The sequence below is a fragment of the Myodes glareolus genome, chromosome 15 (genome assembly GCF_982192425.1).
Source record: "Myodes glareolus chromosome 15, mMyoGla1.1, whole genome shotgun sequence".
NCBI lineage: Eukaryota > Metazoa > Chordata > Mammalia > Rodentia > Cricetidae > Myodes > Myodes glareolus.
In genome coordinates this window covers 40,422,911-40,440,672 of record NC_142040.1, presented here as the reverse complement: position 1 = coordinate 40,440,672, position 17,762 = coordinate 40,422,911, and the positions used below count along the sequence as shown (strand labels likewise).

General features: G+C 42.4%; 1 protein-coding gene and 1 pseudogene across 1 annotated transcript in view; one reads left to right on the top strand and one right to left on the bottom strand.

The window, feature by feature from the left end:
* Positions 1–14,163, top strand: part of Snx18 (sorting nexin 18) — a 31,534-nt gene extending 17,371 nt beyond the window's left edge. The window contains exon 2 of the mRNA XM_048443042.3: positions 11,474–14,163. Within this exon, the coding sequence (XP_048298999.2) occupies positions 11,474–11,727 (254 nt within the window). The 3' untranslated portion in view covers positions 11,728–14,163. The remainder of the gene's footprint in view (positions 1–11,473) is intronic.
* LOC125406028 (ras-related protein Rab-2A pseudogene) lies at positions 4,706–5,472 on the bottom strand (annotated as a pseudogene).
* Positions 14,164–17,762: the final 3,599 nt, after the last annotated feature.

Here is a 17,762-nt window from a genome sequence, read left to right as displayed (position 1 = left end):
CTCTGAGTGGACGTGTTCCCCATACTTCTGAAGAACGCACCACACTTTGTAGACCCCTTTAAAGTAAGCACTTGGTTTGCTCGTGTCTGTCTGCTAGCCCAGTAAAGCCCCCTTAGAAGCTGTAACCGGCAGTTACTTACCTCACTGATTTGCGCCATCTCTGCAGCCCCAGTTTGTACTTCTTTATGGCAGAGTAATACTCCATTCTGTACACCTGCGACGTTGGCTTCAGGCTGATTCCAGAGCTTGGCTGCTGTGATTAACACTGTAGTAATTATGGGATGAAGGTGTCTGTTGCATGCTGACTTAAGATTCCTTTGATCTACATCCAGAAATGCTGTAGGTGAATCGTGGTAGTTTTTTTTTTTTTAATGTTTTGAGGGCCCTGCACGCTGATTTCCCACAGTGGCTGCGTTAATCTGTGTTCCCACCTGCACTGTATAAACTGCTTCCAAACACCAAGTGCTCTCAGCGTTGGCTTTTCTCTTGCTTTGCTTGTTTGTTTGAAGTTGATGGCATCCATTCTGACTGTGGTCAAATGGAATCTCACTGTAGTTGGATTATGTAGTTAGTTATGTTTTCCTGACGACTAGGTATTAGCTCGTGTGTATCATGTCTACTAGTACCTCTTTCAGCCAGTTATTATTATTTTTTTATCTGTATCTTCCTTTCTTTCACTTAGGAATTGTCACCCTAATCATGGGCACCATGGGACTCTTTTACTTAGTAGTGCTCTCATGACCTTAGACCTCATCACGTAATTCTCTCATTCTTTCATCTCCCTGTTTGGTTCTGAAAGCAACATGGTGATAATGCATTTGGGAGGGGCCAGGTCCCTGCTGAATGAACCACTTAAGAAGCAGAGCTCCTGAAACCTTTGCCTGTCTCCCCATTGATTCTTTGATGGAAATGTGTGGTCCCTTTGTTGTTCTGTTCTGGGCAGTGTTTTTAGCTTTTATTTACTGTCCTCCAGGGTTGAAGAAAATGCTGCAGTGTGGCTGTCATGCTTCGCTTGGGCACTGCAGCTGGCCGCATTGTGCACCTCTGCAGTTGTCCCCAAAGCCCTACAAAGCATGTTGAAAGTGACTGTAGACAAGCAAGCCTGCATTGATCTGATTCTGGCCCCGTTTCCCTCTCCAGCTCCTCACTCTCGCAAGCTAGGTTTGCCTGGAAATTTTATAAACACTGCTTTTCTTTTGATCTTCAGCGTGTTAAACATGAAACGTGTGAAGTGTCAGGAGCTGCACAGATAATTTCCGGCTCCAGAGCTGTCAGCTGTGGGAATGAGCGATTTGTAACAGCCCAAGTTCTAGCCTGGGTCACACTGCGTACTTTCAGCTGAGGTTGTTAGAGCATTGCCTTCGGGAAAATGTGGTTTTTATTTGTTCTGACGAGAACTGAGCTCAGTGAGTGGAGGTGGGGCAGAGTGAAGCTTCTGGACCCTCAGAAGTGTGGCGTGGCTTCTTTAAATGTGTCAGTGTTCTGTTCACTCCCAGTCTGAGATAGAAAATTAGCTTTTGTAATAATTAATCTTGTTCCTGGAATGGAAAACACACCAGCTCCCTGTCTGTTAGAGGTTGTTAAAAAAAAAAATTAACGGCCTTCTTGTGCTAAGAAGAAAAATTTAGTTTTTATGAAAAAGAAACTTTATGTTGCATCAGATGTGGAAGGCCCCTGAAATTAGGATTCTGAACTTGGTAGGCGGAACCTGGCTGCTGGTCCTACCCAGAGGCTGTGTGGTTCTCTTTCGTTTAGTTTTTAAATTTATTGCTATTGGTTTGTTTTGTTTTGAATCATCTTACTTTCTTTTGAAAGCTCTAGGAGAAATCAAGTTAGCTATATTTCATTTAAAAGAGGTCATTCACAAGATTTGCTCCACATCACGAGTGACAGCAGTGCAGGTTGAGACAGGGTCTTCCTGTGTAGCACAAATGGCCTGGAATTTACAATTCTTCTTCAGCCGCTGAGAGGTGACCCCCTTGACTGCACAGCGCGCTCATGGGTCTTTTTGTTTGCACAGTCACAGTATGCCTTTAATACCTTCATGTACTGTTTGTGTGCTTGGGAGAGGATTGAGCCCTTACACAGGAGACACAGTTTTCATAGACACACCTGCTCCTCTGCCTTGTTGCAGTCTTGACATGCTAGACCAGCAAACTTGAAACTGTTAAGTGGGTCACACTGAAAGTCCAAGTAGAATTGGCTCTTGGCGTTCGTCTTCCAAATGCTCTGTCTGGTTCTCTTTAATTTACAATAGTGATTTTTTTTTTGCCAGGATGTTCCTGTTTACCTGTCAGATAAATTCATACAATCCTAAAGCAGCTATGTATTAATATTTTGGATTAGAGTTAGCAATTTGTAATGGACACTACTCTTTCATTTACCGGCCACCAAATAACCACACAAAAACTATGTTAATTACAATACTGTTTGGCAAATGGCTCAGGTGTATTCCTAGCTCGCTCTTTTAAATTAACCCATTTCTATTAATCTGTGTATCACCACGAGGCTGTGGCTTACTGGCAGATTCTGGCATCTTTCTCCTGGAGTCTGCCTGGCTCCACCTTCTTTCTCCCTGCATTCAGTTTAGTTTTCCCACCTAGTTCTATCCTGCCCTGCCATAGGCCAAAGCAGCTTCTTTATAACCGATGCTAATAAAACATATTCATAACATACAGAGGGAAATCCCACAATATCTCCTCTTTTCTGTCTAAATAAAAAGGAAGGTTTTAACTTTAACATAAAATTACATATAACAAAACAAGTATCAAGAAAGAATTACATTTACAATATTTCTTTGTGAGTCTAAAACTTCATACCTAATTTATTTTTTTATCATAACTAAGGAAAACTATAACTATCTGTCTTTAAGTTCATAAAAGACCCCAGAAAGATATATTACCTAAATAAACAAGAAGTACATTGTAACCAACTTCCAAAGCTCTAGAATTTACAGAGCCATCTCACTTCCTGGACAGTCAGCCATAGTTCTGTGTCGTTGGGGCACCCATCTTCAGCCTACAGGCCCATAGTATCTGGCAGGCTTTTCCATGAAGCAGGAAATTTGAAAGGCAGGCAGTTCTGCCTATACTGTCAGTTTGTCAGTCACTTTTTTCTGTGTCCTGCAAAATGTCTGGCAGACTCTTGCATGAAGCAGGGACCCTTAAGGACTGTCTTATCTTCTTTAGACAAGTTCAGTAATCATTTTTCTGTGGGTCTTACATGTCCAGTTTATACAAGTCCAGGCAAAAGCAGTTTCTTGCCCAAATGGCTAGCCTTGTCACATTGAAGGTAAATTCCATAACGAGTTTCTTCAGTGCCCATCAACCTCTCTGAAGTAATTAGCGCTGCCAGAAGCAGATATGTCTCACTGTCAAGAAAAGTTCTTAAAACGTTTTAAATGCCATATTCTGTAGGTCTTTGAAGTGTTGGAGATTATCTATCTAATTGAAATATATCTCTGTATATCTAGAAAACCTAACTAACATAATTAAAAGTTTGATTATTATAGATGACTATCTATTAATCTGTATTTCTTAACTATACATTACATTTTTAAATGAGCTGCACAAACAAAATGCCTTAAAAAAGAGCAGAAATACATATATACAGTGTAACAAATTTGACCTTAAATTTGTATCAATAGAACAAGATCCATATCAATGCAGAGTATTCATCTCTATATCATATCTCCCTTACTTTTTAGAATTACATAGCATTTGCTGTAACAATCTCATTAAACCAAGGGAGAAAAAGCAAAGGTAAAACCACACAGCGTGTAAACAACTGAAGCTTCTCTCCTTTAATGGATTTTCTGTCTAGTAGGTTTATTTTCATCACATCCCCTCAGAACAGACAGTAAGCTTACCGTAGCTGAAAGATTATAGATAGGTTGCCACTGAAAGAAAAATTTCACACAGTTACTGTCCATCAAGGCTGACAAACTTTGTCCTGCATGAAATATATCCTTAGAAATCAAGTGAATGAAAGGGAACATGATTAAGGCAAACAAATCCTTCTGTGAAGCGGTCTCAAGAAATTGTGGACAAATAGCAAGCTTTTGACATTAATACAGGTTAACACACACACACACACACACACACACACACACACACACACACAGCCTTATTCTTCTTGGACTAGTGACAAGAAAACATGAACATGTGCATTAGCGATGTCAAAAACTTTACAAGCCAGTGTCCAAGCAATTCCTAGCAATGCTTCTGTGGCTTCAAGCTCCCAAGAGTGCAGGGTTTATGCAAATGCACTAGACTTCAAGCTTGGGAAATCACACCCAAGCATGTTATTAAACTATATATACAGGAAGCAAATGATAAATACAGAATTCAGAGAGTCCCTCTGTCTTTCTTTATATTCTTGAAAATTGACAGACCTTCTGAGGACAGTCCTATCCTATTAAACATTAGGTAACCACAGGTGTGGAAACCTAATTACACAAACTGATTAAAATACTCTCAATGGCTTTGTAGTGTTCAATACAATTCAGCTTGTAGTTAAGGACACAAGACAACATTTAACAAAAATAATCCTATCAGTTGACCTAGAAATCAAATGCAAATAGGTATAAATACAGTCCACAAAATCTGTCTTTTAAAATGAGCACTAACCATTTATTCAAAGTTATGCAGGAATCTGAAGGATTAAAGTCCCTGTGACGTGAAGTCATTTCAGATAGTTCCATGTCTCAGTTGGGCGTGAGGAAAGAGGGGAACAGAGTGCATGGCTCCATTGGGCAGTCAGCCGGAAATAATGACTGAACAGCAGCCTCCCCGCCTGCGCTCCTCCTCGGTTGCCCCTGCGTGTTTATTTCATTGGTGGAAGCATGCTGAGGGCCAATATTCATGCCATTTGCCTCATTATTAATGTCAAAAACCCCTTCTTGGATTTTTTCATAAATTTCTCTTGCCATGTCAATAAATGCCTTCTCCACATTGGAAGAAGTTTTGGAAGAAGTTTCTCTGAAGAAAAGTCCATGCTCTACTGCAAGAGCTTCACCTTTTTCTTGGTTCACGTCTCTCCTTGAGTCTAAGTCACTTTTATTTGCAATAAGCATGATAGCCATATTGGGATTGGAATTCTAAGCAGGTTGTCAAGTGGTTGGCCGTGTCTCTTGTTGTGCTATCTTACACTAGTAAAGTCCCTGCTGCACCTCTGTAATATGACCTTGTGATAGAGCGAAAGGACTCCTGCCCTGCTGTAGCCCAGATCTGGGGTTTTGTCTGTGTACTGTCAAGTGTTATCTTTGGAGCTCCAACCTCAACACCAATTGTGAGGTCATGCACTGGCTGAAACCTTGTCTGTAAACTGTAGCAAGAAACACGATTTACTAACACCTGTGTTGCCGATGATGGTGTAGATGAAGAGATAGGTGTACGCCACGGCCACGGCCTGCTCCACGCCAGGCTCACAGCTCCTCCTCCCGCTGTGCTCCTCCTCCATGCCCTCACCCATGCTACTCAACCATGAACCCAGGCCTCACCCACCGTCAAAGCCAGCAGAAACTCTGCTTTCAAAAATTTTACTTCTCCCCAAACCTATTTTTGTCTCTATGGTCCCTTGGAATGCATGTCTATAGAAATTAATTTTTTTCCATTTTGAATGTTTAAGTTTTCCACAGTGAACAATACATTTTCCAACAATAATCTCTGAAGTCTCCGGGAAGAAGATGGGGCCCCACAATGTTTCCACCTGGTTCATATGATTATGCTGATAGCACCACTCTAAGATTGGTTTGGGGCTACAAAGTGCTTAAAATGTTTCCAACTTGGTTAGCTGAGATGGTGTACCTTTTGCATTCTGGCCAGAACTTCAATTAAAAATTTTAAAAAAAAAATCCCTACCGACTACTCAGAGACTATCTGCAATTTTACCAGATAGTAATCTGGAAATTTAGCCATTATTTTAGTTTTTACAGAATCCCATAGAAATAACATCTCTCCCATGGCAGCTGAAAGTAATTCTAAAAAAACAATGTCTCCTCTCCCAACAAAGTTTGCTCTCAGGGTTAAGGACAGCTATCATCTGTTAGGGATTGGTTATAAGTTGTATTGAACTGGGGGTGGAAATTAAGTAGGCTTACAGATCTCTTTTGGGGACAAAAAAGGGAATGGATGGGATGGATTAATAGATAAATTAATATATCTACTTGTGAATTATTACTTATAGACAGTTTTTATTGGTATAGATTCTTGTATATTGATACAAATTCAAATTGTATTTGTTATATTGGATATGCTCCTATTTCTGTTTACAGTATTTGTACACCTAGGCAAAGTTATTCTGTCATATTGTATGCATGCATGCTTCTACCTCTGCTTAAGATATCTTGTATATTGATGCAAATTTGGGATATATTATCATATTGCACTATACATTTCTACCTCTAATCAAGATACTTATATATATTGTTTACATTTTGTGGTAATTGTCTTCATTTGCTGCACATTTGTTTAAAGATTGTTTAATTTTAGAATGTGAAGCCTTAGTCTTTAAGCTATATAGGTGTTAAGAGTTTGTGAGTTCGAGGCCAGCCCAGTCTACAAGAGCTAGTTCCAGGACAGGCTCCAAAGCTACAAAGAAATCCTGTCTTGAAAAACAAACAAACAAAACAACAATACCAACAACAAAATTTCAGGTCAATAATCACCTATGTTTGTCATATGTATAGTTAGACTAGTGAGGTTCTCTAGATGCACAGAGATTGCATTCCACATAGATAGGTAATCTTCAAACACTTCAAAGAACTGTAGAATATGGCATGTAAATAACTCAGGATCCCGTTGATGTGAGACACATGATTGCTCCTGGCAGCACCAGTCTATTCCCGAGAGAATGTTGGGCACTGAAGACACTTCACTTGGAGCTTGTTTTCTTCACAGCAAAACTAGAGTTTGGGCAAAGAACTGCCCTTGCTTCGACTGCTGACAATATACACACTGTCCAAAATGAACAAAAAGCAAAAATGTCTGCCAAACCTTGCCAAGGCAGAGTAAGATAGTCTTTCAAATTTTCCTGCCTCCAAAAATTGTCTATCAGATACTCTGGGCCTTAGCCAAAGTTGGTTGCTCCAGTGTTTCAGATGAGACTTTGGGTGATTGCCCAGGTAGCCAGTTTTCTCTGTCATTTCTTATACCTTTCAGAAGTTGCTTGATTGCACTTCCTCCTATCTCAGGCAATATTATTTCCCTTCTTAGGTCTTTGATGGGGTTGAAGACTAGATAGTCATAGCTACTTACCTCTCATGACTTAGCCAAGACATTTTTAACATAAGACTTAAACTCCTCAGGACTATGAAATAATCGGTGCTATTTTGCTAATTACCTTAGACTGGACATTTAGCACATGTCTCTCACTTGATATTGTTCATGCTGGTGTAATTCTAAATTCTACGTATGCTTTTGCCTCTTCTTTTCCCTGTTCTTATTGTATATAGTTTTGTATTAGACTTAGAACCTTCTTATTTAGACAAAAGAGGGAGGTATTAATGGGAACGCCCTCAGCCAATAGCCTTTTAGATACCAGCCCATTTTGGGTATTATGGGAGGTACTATAAGCACAGACAAAAAGCGTAGGCAGCCCCTTTTCTGCTGGGTTCAGTTCCTAGCTTCCAGCTCACATGGAGGACCACAGATTACTACCCTTACTGTGAGTTTTGTCCCCAAATAAATAAACCTTTGTTATACTCCATTCCAGGCTGTTGTGGAACTCTTTAATACGCTTACAACAATTTATGCCATCTTCCATATAGCATCTAAGTAGATAGAGAAATAAGAAGAAAAGAGAAAACAAAAACAGGGAACTCCCTCCTTAGTCTGAGTTTGTTTTTAGACTTTCAAATACTACAGTGTGTGCTTTTTCAGTATTTAAGATAAGAACATCATACATCTTTAAGTACAAAAGGTTCTGCAGTTTCAGTTAGTTAATTGAATTAGACCAGTAAAAGGAAAGATTTCAAACGTAAACAAATAGTTTTGTTTACACATTCAGAATGCCGTTTGAATTACATGGTTTACCAAAGCCAGGGGACTGGTAGAGGGCTGGTTCTTTGTGTAAGAGTGCTTGCTGAGTAAGCATGAGGATGCTGAGTTTGGGCCTCAGCATCCACATCACAGAACTGATGTAGCTTCACCTGATGGTAATCACCGTAGTCTGAGAGGAGGGAAGGGGAAGGGGAGGGGAGGCAAGGCGAGGCTCATTGCGGTGCTACTATGAGGAAAGTGAGAAAGGAGACAGCCGTCTTTGGCCAGGACGGAAGCACTGGCTGACCTGCCCTGAGCCCGCTCTTCTTGTCTGTCCATGCACCTGTTCCTTTGCTGTGTAGTTGTGGTGTTTGCTTTGAAATCAATTACACATTCAGATCCCACCTCAGCCTCTCACAGGGCTGCCTGGTGACTGTAAGGCTCCCATGACGAGCAACTCTAACTTCTGCGTTCGTCAAGTAAGAGCAGTATCCGTTGTAAGTTGTGGCAAAGTTGTGGCAAGGTTAGAGACTGTGTGCGTGGTACCTAGATATATCAGGACTATTGTTTTTTCCAGTGCCCATTTACTGTCCGTCTATTTCTAGTCCAGCCCTTCCCTGTACCTCCACTACCTTTAGTAGAACACGTGGCCTCTAGCTGGCTCTTGCCGCATTTTCTGTCATGACATAATTCATGCTACCTGTGGGCAGACACATCCAACTCCCATGCAGAATTCTACCCTTCGTGATATTGCTACCCTGTGTCTGGCTGGTCCATCTGTCCTGAGTATGCTTGCCACATAGCTTCCTGGTGAGCTCAGGAGGGTGGGGCTAGAGTTCAAGTGTTTGATTCTGCCTGTTCTGTCCACCAAGCCAGCATGTTAAGCTTGCTAGGTTCTCCTTCAGTATTCCTTAAATGAATTAGAGCCCTTACGTGGGCTGCAGATACAACACCCTTTTACCACATAGAAGAGTCATGTGTGGGAGAGAACTCAGTCTTGACGTTTTCCTTGGCCTCTTGTACATACACACTTGGAAGCCTCAAAGTTCCTTAGACTTCAGCTGAGGGGACACTCGTGTCCTCCTGGGCCATGTCTCAATCTTTCACCGCTAAAGAGGCCGAGGAACTTTACAGTGAGACCAGCCATTGCAGTCCCCTCCCTCTGCACCTAAGCAGGGCATGGACTGTACAGACATGGGAAGCACACCGCGGCTCCACACTGAACCGTGGACTGTGGCTTCCAGAGCTACCTTGGATTGAAATTGAATGAGAAAACAGTCAAATCACCAAGACATCTCTCTCCTCTCTGCCATTTTAAAACATGGGTTTTTATATCTTTGGTTGTTTCTTCAAATACTTTTTTTCTAGAGTGTTGCCTCTCAATGTTCCTGGTCTTTTATTTCTTTATGTAAATGGAAAACCTTACAAAAACAACAAACACACTATATTACAGAAGGCACGAGAGTGGGTGCAAATCTTTTAATATAAAGCAGACAGAGCCAGGCAATGTTTAATCCCAGCACTCAGGCAGAGGCAGAGCAATCTCTGTGAGTTCACACTCCCCTCCCCCAGTCTACAAAGGGAGTTCTGAGCCAGCGTGGAGTTTATGGTGAGACCACCCTGTCTCAAAAAAACAAACAAAAATTTTATAGAACTGGCGAATATTAATGCTGCCCAGCTAGGAAAAACATTGAGGGCCTGATACTTCCCTTAGCTTGGCAGGGGTCGTCTTGAAACCATGTAGTTGCCTCTTGGCCCTGCAGGGCATCCTCTCAGTGGCAGGGCAAAATGATTCAGGCATGGATGTCTGCCCCTGCTGCTCTGGGACTCTGCCCATGTCAATGAAAGATCCCATTTAGAAAGAATACGTGAAAAACGTGTGGGAATGGACATTCCCCTACAGACATGCATTTCTCTGCATACAGTTTTGCTGTTGGTGGTTTTTCATTTCCCATTTTTGTCTAGTGCTGAAGCAGGGTGGGAGGACACAGCGGCGCTCAGTGGTAGAGCACTTGCCTGGTTGGTGTATGTAAGTTATTGGTATATGGGTGCTATTCCACAGGTATTATTAAGATAGCATTTTTAAAAAGCACTGTTTCATCTTTGTTTAACACCAGTTTGCACTGTTAATGTGCAGATCTGAAGGAGTTAGAAAGCAGGGAGGGCCTCCTAGGGTAAGAGCGAGCTCCTAATGGAAGAGGCTGCCTTTCTCCAGGTGTCCCACTCACAGACTGCTAGCTCCCGTTCCTGACTTCTGTGCTCGGTCATCTTGCCTTTTAGAGCTCATTAGCAGCAGGGGTGCGTTCCAGATGCCTTGAGCACCTCCATTCTTTACGCTAAAATATGTTCAGGCCACGCAAGCATTGACATTGCTTAACCCTCAGGACCAATGGATGCCTCCATTCCTACTGTGTGGCATGTGGTTCTCAGAGAGAGGGCACCCTGTGTGTCTCCTGCCAGAATGACTGAACCCATGGCTCCCACCATACAGCACTCTGGAGAAATTTCTAGATAAAAGGCTGTGATACTTTTGAAGACCTTCTGAAGCAGTCATCAGAGTAAACATAAAACCTATTGCACCTGACGTCCAGAGAAGATATCACATTCTAATCATTGGAGATGCTGGTGTCCCATGCAGGGTCTCCCACAAGCATGTACTGTCAGACCAGGCATGCATGCATGTATGCATCATGGGCTTAGATACCCTGACAGCCTCACTGTATGCTGGCGGCACTACCCAGCCCCTCCCCCACTGTGGCTTGATTTCCAGAACCAACTTGACTTGGTTCTGACATGCTTCAGGGACCGGTTCTGACTTTACACAACAACTTTTTAGTGAGATTTTCTCAGGAAAGGGGATTTCATCCTCTCTGGGGTATTGTTCGACTTATAATTCTCTCAATGTGCATAAGTATAACAGTCTCATACATTGTAAACATGAATGAAGCTGCAGGGCGATTGGTAAAGAAAAGTCCCCAGACTATCTTGATACAAAATATATAGCTTTAATAAACAGAAGTAAGACTTACAACAGCTTACACCAGAATCCAACCGATCTGTCTGGACACAGGAGCCAGGCGAAAAGAGAGCTAGCAGAGCGCGTTTGCAAGGTTTATAGGCAGGCTTTTGCCTGAGGGCGGCACGCCCCGAAAACAGAATATGATTGGCTGAACTCCCCTATCACGTGAACACTTCAGGTTTGGGGTTTATCTTTGAAAGGACAATTTCTCACGCCTTTTTGTTAGGTTTAGTATCTCAAATACTACAGAGGCTTGATCAGTATGGAAGACATTGGTTGAGTAAGTAGAGTTGGAGCCGTGGTATAGCTTTCAGAAATCAGACTATTTTAGTTACAGTCACCATTTTGAATTCAAAGGTGATTGAAATAGTTTAGACAGGTGCCAACAGTACCTAAGTTCCTGAGTGATACTTAGCTCTGCCATTGGGCTGTACGTATACCTATATATTTTAATTATTGTTCTCTTTGACTGCAGGAGCTCTTACCAAAGTAAAGGAGAGTAGGCGACACGTGGAAGAAGGGAAGATGGAGGTCCAGAAAGCTGATGGCATTCAAGACCGCTGTAACACTATTTCTTTCGCCACGTTGGCCGAGATCCATCACTTCCATCAAATTCGAGTGAGAGACTTTAAATCACAGATGCAGCATTTTTTACAACAACAAATAATATTTTTCCAAAAAGTGACCCAGAAGTTGGAAGAAGCTCTTCACAAATACGACAGCGTCTAATGGCTGGACACGGGACTGTGCACTTGTTTTCAGTCCAAGGATAGTTCGTTCCTACAGCAGAGTGAAAACTGCTTTCAAAGAGCTATTGCCAACTCTAGGTGGTGGTACCAGGATGGTTTTTTGTTCAACTGAAACCCGGCTGGATATCTAATTATGTAGGAAAGAAACAGTTAATATGGTTATATAGCAGAAACAGTACCACACTTTGTAACTAAATTATACTATGTATGCCTACACTACCATTGTAACTTTTGGATAATGATTATACTATTTGCCTTATTGCTTTTTGAAGTATGGGTATATTAGTGTATACTTTGTAGACCTCAGAACCCATGAAGAGTCTCAAAGAAGCTGGCTGGATAAAAGCCTGCTGTGGATGCCTTTTTATTCTCATAGATCGAGGTGACCTACATTCAACCTATTCTCTGTTTACAAACTCCAACTAGAGCAGCTACGCGACTTTGTGCCTTTAGACTGGTTGTTTTCATTTCTGTCCCACCCCCGTCCATGCCCCCACTTTTCTGATGGAAAGAGTGAAAGGCCGGTGCATTGGCGACAAACGGATGAAAACCTCATGTTTCTTGGGTCGGGTGGGAGAATCAGTGGCCGTCAGTGCCCAGACAGTTACGATGCTGGTGGTTCCAGAGGGGTGAGATGCGATGCCATCTTTGGATGGGGAAAAGGCAGCGCACCACATTCCCTTACCCCCATCGCAGGATGGCCTCGTGCGTGTCTCAAGGGTCCTGCAGACCGGGCGTCAGGACTTCAGCAAATGCGCTTAGTGCGTGGCGAAGGAGGAGTCCAATCAGTGGGGAGACAGTATAGAAACAGCGAGTGAGAGACAGCATACTCGCTCTTAGTTCTTGGGAGGCTTCCTTCTGTCTTCTTCTGTTCTTAGCTTGAAATTTTCTTTCAATGTTCAGCTTTTTGTTCTGTTTCTAAACGGATCTACACTGTTAACTGAATGAGACGCCACTGTGATTCACTCGTTTACTTAATCAGAAAATTTCAGGGATGTCTGTAAATTTCAGTGTTCTGCGCAGTGAGAACTGTTGGTTGACTTAAGGAGGGACCAGAAACAATTTCTACTATTCCAGTACTGAAGAAAAAAAAAAATACTGATTTATACTGTGTTTTTAAAAACTAAATATTGATAAAAGCCCCCCCTCGGAACATTTAACCTTAAAAATTATTTTGAGTATAGTCTTTTATTATTATAAGGGAACTACAAATGACTTATAAATACCAAAAAAACCAAAAACAACAACAACAACAAAAAAGGTTTCAAAAGCAGCTTCTTTTAAAAAGCACAAAGAGATTCTGGCTTGAAATGCCCAAATCTCCATGTTCTTTGTAGTTGCTGAGTTAAATGATGTGGTTCTTGATTTTGCAGATGTCAAAGCTGTCTCGGACAGTTGAGGCGCCTGCATCTGCTGTCCTGTGAACTACACGTCCGCTACCCCAGAAGCCCTGGTACGGAAATGGTGACAAGGGAGGCCAGAGGCCAGTCTCAAAGGGGGTGAGCCAGAGTTACATGAAAGGTCAGCTCGCAGAAAGGCCAAAAATGAGAGGCTCCTGGGATGATTGCTCAACAGCGCATTTACGCTCCTCGAAGTAGTCACATATGAGTTGAATTTTTAAGAACGGATTATGATAATTTTGATCTCTGATCAAATTCTTATGCTTCAGAACTTAGAGCCAAACTTGGCATCATGTTGCGTTGTCTTCACTTGGACACATGGGACTGTCGCCAGAGGCTGTGCTCCCTTAAAAAGCGACTTCCTAGTGTTGATTGCAAAGTCCAGTTAGATAAAGAAAGCCCATATATATTTAAAAATTAATTTTATTGCAGAAATTTGGAGGTTATAACGATAGCATTTAATTTAAGTTTGCATTGGTATTGAACAAGCAAGCTCTGCTTTTCAGTTGTTTTGAAAGTCACATTTTTTTGCCTTTTTGTTTTGACGGTGGTTTGATTTTTTTTTTTTTGAGTAAAATTACTAAACTTGTGCAATAATAACAAGGAAATTACCTGAGGTATCTTGTATGATTGTGCTTTAGCCAGGGTGGACATAGCTTAAATTATAAAAGCTAAAGATTAAAGTACAAAGAAATATAAGTTCATGCTGCCTCCTTCTAAGAGAACCTTTGTCCTTCCTAACCACATGGCATAATGCCACTGATTCATGGGACTTTCAATGAATTCTGTGGGTTAAAGCGCCAGAGTTCCTAGCGTCCATTTTTGTCCAAGATCCTTATTCTCTAACGTTCTTGGTCCTATTGAAACATTTCAGTATCTAAAAATACTGCGATGTTTATACCCAAGAGAAAAGCCATTGTGTGTATGCTGGTCACCATGATCAGTGTGGTACCATTTTTTTTGTCATTGTTTTGTTTTGTTGTTTTGTTTTTTAAATAAACTATCATGCCCTTCAAGCCATCGTTCGTCTTTATTTCTAGAATTTGAAATTCTGATGTGCAGTTGTGCCTAACACAAGGGTGTGCACCCTTGAGCCTGGTTTTGCTATTTTAATCACAAGTAGTGAGTTGTTTATGGGCTGTAGCCATGGTGCAGCAAGACTGGTTGTACAGCCATGTATAGTTTTCTAGGCGGTTGTATCTGAAGGCACAGTTCACACCCAGAATGGGGAAGCACATTGGCTGGAACAGTGTAGTGGTTAGAATTTCCCAGGCTTCCCTGGTACTATTATGGTCTCGCGTTTATTCCTGACCCTACAACAAACTCTCAAATGCTGCTTTTTAATGGTCTTACTTTTTGTTAATATGTCTTACATAACTAAGGACCTGAAAAATGTTTCAGCTTGTCAAATCAAACATATAAACATTTATACGTGCACCTTTCCACGTCTGTCTCTACTGAGTTCCTTGCTAGGCATTCCCACCCCTGTGGGTTTTCATTTTCTTAGAATCGGACATCTTATCTGAGCCTTTAATGCCATAGACGTTATCCACTTTCCTCATTTCCAACTTTTTGGAAATGTTTGGTTAACCGAGTAAATCAACCCGGGTATTTATTTGTAGATGAGAAATGGTGGATATTGTTTACTTCAGAATGCTATGAGTAAGTAGTGTGGATCAGATGTGTTTATCTTTCAAAAAATAAAACAAGTTGCTTCATTCTCAATTTTAACAGAATGTGTTTTCTCCATTCATTAAGGAAGCGTTCACTAACATGAGACACAGAGAAACTGAAATTTGCTCTCAGTCCTCAGCTTTCAACTGTACTTGCCACTTGGATTATTCCTGGAACTTTAATTGGATTAACGTCAAGCCACTTTTCAGGTGGTCTCACTGAGTATTGTCAGCAAACTGAGGTCTTTGACATGATAGTTAACATGGATCCAGCACCAAACAAACAGGTGTGGAAGTAAAACCCTTACAAACACTGTTTCCACTAGTTCCTGGGAAGCAGCAAACTCAGACTGCCCAAAACCAACAACTGTGTGCCAAGGACCTGACCGATCCCAGTCCGGAAAGATTACATTTACTCCTTGGGGACTTTGTGGTGGAATCTGCACATTAAACCTGCCTCCCCTCGCCACCCCAGTGTCCCCAGCCTGCCTTTCCAAAAAGCCTGCAAGGGAAGGGAGAAAATGGCAGATCCCTCTCGCCATGAGCTGCATCTGATGGTCCTCGCAGCAAACCTCCGAGGAAGATTCCCGCCTCTCTCTCTCTCTCTCTCTCTCTCTCTCTCTCTCCCCCCCCCCCCGAGGAAGATCCCCCCCCCCGTGTGTGTGTGTCTGTCTGTCTGTCTCTCGTGTGTGTGTGTGTGTGTGTGTGTGTGTGTGTGTGTGTGTGTGTGTGTTAAAGCCCCGAGATCACACAAACAGGGATGCTGCTAGCTGGCACTTATCCTGGGATCTGGCTCGAGCCATTACTTTTAAGTGGTTTCGGTGGGTGACGTTCCTCTGCTTTTTAACATTCTCTAAACCTCCCAAGCTCCCCAGCACTGGGTGGATAAAAATCCTAGCATTCTTTGGCCGTGACATAAACATGCAGAAGAGACATCTAGAGTCTGCCTTGTTCCTTTTCTCCTAGGGAGGATGACAGTCAGTCCTCACCGGTAAAGTACTAAAGTCACGTATCAAGAACAGGACTGTCCCTGCGAAGTTACCCTTAAGGGGGCTCGAGCCACTCGAGAGAGGACGTTATATTGCTTTGTCACTAGTCCACTTGAACTGGTGTCTGAGGTTGAAGTGGTCACATTTTCCCTGTGCCTCGCATTTTCATTCACGCCAGGAAATGACTCTCGGGTTCTCATAGTTGCTGGGTTGGCAGGCTCTGTGCAAGCTGAGCCAGCACATCAGAAGGATGACACTTTGGAGCCAGAGGCCTGGGTCAGTTCCTAGGTTCCCCGTACCCCATATGGCCTCAGCTGACTAGGCCATTCCTGCCTTGAGTTGTGCTGTAGGCCTCCAGATTTACGGCATTGGGGGCCTGTTGGTTAAGAACGCCATGGAGAGTCTTCAGCCATTTTACAGTTGTCCTCTAACAGACACGGGAAGTGACCATTGATTCTAGAAGCAGGTGATGGATATCACATGACCTTGAGCTAGGAGGTGTGTTCCTAACCCGCACCCTACAGGCCTTGGGTGCCCAGGATAGCTGTGACTGGGTCTCAGAACAAAATTGTTAACTTACTCAAGACACTATGAGATATTTTTGCAACTTTCTTGGACAGTGCTTGAACCCGAGCCTCATGGATGACAACCATGTGTTGCAATGTCTGAATCCTGCAAACCTGATTTCGGCCACTCTCACACCCACTGAGCCGATGGAGGGGGCTGGGGGCCCTGTTCATCCTTCATCCTTTTGGTACAGGTCCCTGGCTTTCTAAGAACTGAGTGCCAGTGTTTTGAGGAAGTTGTCCCATAACTCTAGGCAGGAAGGAAGAGTGGACGGCAGCTCAGACTTTCTGTTTTGGTCCCATTGAGTTGCTCTTCTCCGTCTTTGCAATGTGAACTTGAGCCCCAAAGGAACAGCCTGCTCAGTGTCAGTACCTGACTGACCTCATCAGCACACAGGCATTTGGATGGTCAGTGTCTCTTCTCTGGGTAGTCAAGTTCTTGATGCTGGGTGTCACTTTGGAAGCAACATACCCTTATGTTCTGGTGCGGGAGAATTGTCTGTATTCTGTCAATCATGTTTTAAATAAACGCTGATTGGCCAGACAGGAGGTGTAGGCGGGGAAACGAGTCAGGAAGTGGAAATGATGCAAAGAGAGCAGGAGAATTCTAGGGAGGAGGAAGTTGATTTCTCCCACTCCTGCCCAGATCACCAAAGCAGCAGGATGTGAGCTGCCCCACTGAAAAAGGTACTGAGCCACATGGCTAACATAGATCAGAAAAATGGGTTAATCAAGATGTGAGAGTTAGCCAGTAAGAAGCCTAACCTAATGGACCAATCAGCATTATAACTTACAGAGTCCTGTATGTGATTTTTCTCTGGGACTAAACAGCTGGGGGGGGGGGTGGACAGGACAAAAACACAAACGAGCCCCCTCATGTTCAGTGTTAGTGTAAATTAATTAGGTTATATCAGATAACATATTTGCTCTATTTTTGTCCAAGCCAACTGTTTTAGGAAATTGTATTTTACTTAAAATAGTTACCTTGGGAACAAATTTTTTTTTTTAAAAAAAAAGTATAGTCAAGGATTTAGCAAATCAGATTCAATCTAAAACTAACACTGACTCTGTTTGCTTTGCTACAGAATATTTTACACCATTTTTCTATCACCTAGCCCATCTGGAAATTTTATTCCAAGCCATTGGAGTGACTAGGTGCTGGCATGTGCAGTCTAAGACCTGGGATTCCAGAGCAAGGGGCTTGTTGAAATGTTAATGGCTATTAGTCTAGAATGCTCGGAAAGTTCAGCCTTTTTAGACGCTTACCTCGACATGATCTCATGATGTACTTCCACAGTAGCTAAAGTACCAAAACCTATGAAGGTGTCAGTCATTTTTAAAAGAGGATGATGGTGCATGTCTGTGATCAAGAGGCAGAGGCTGAAGA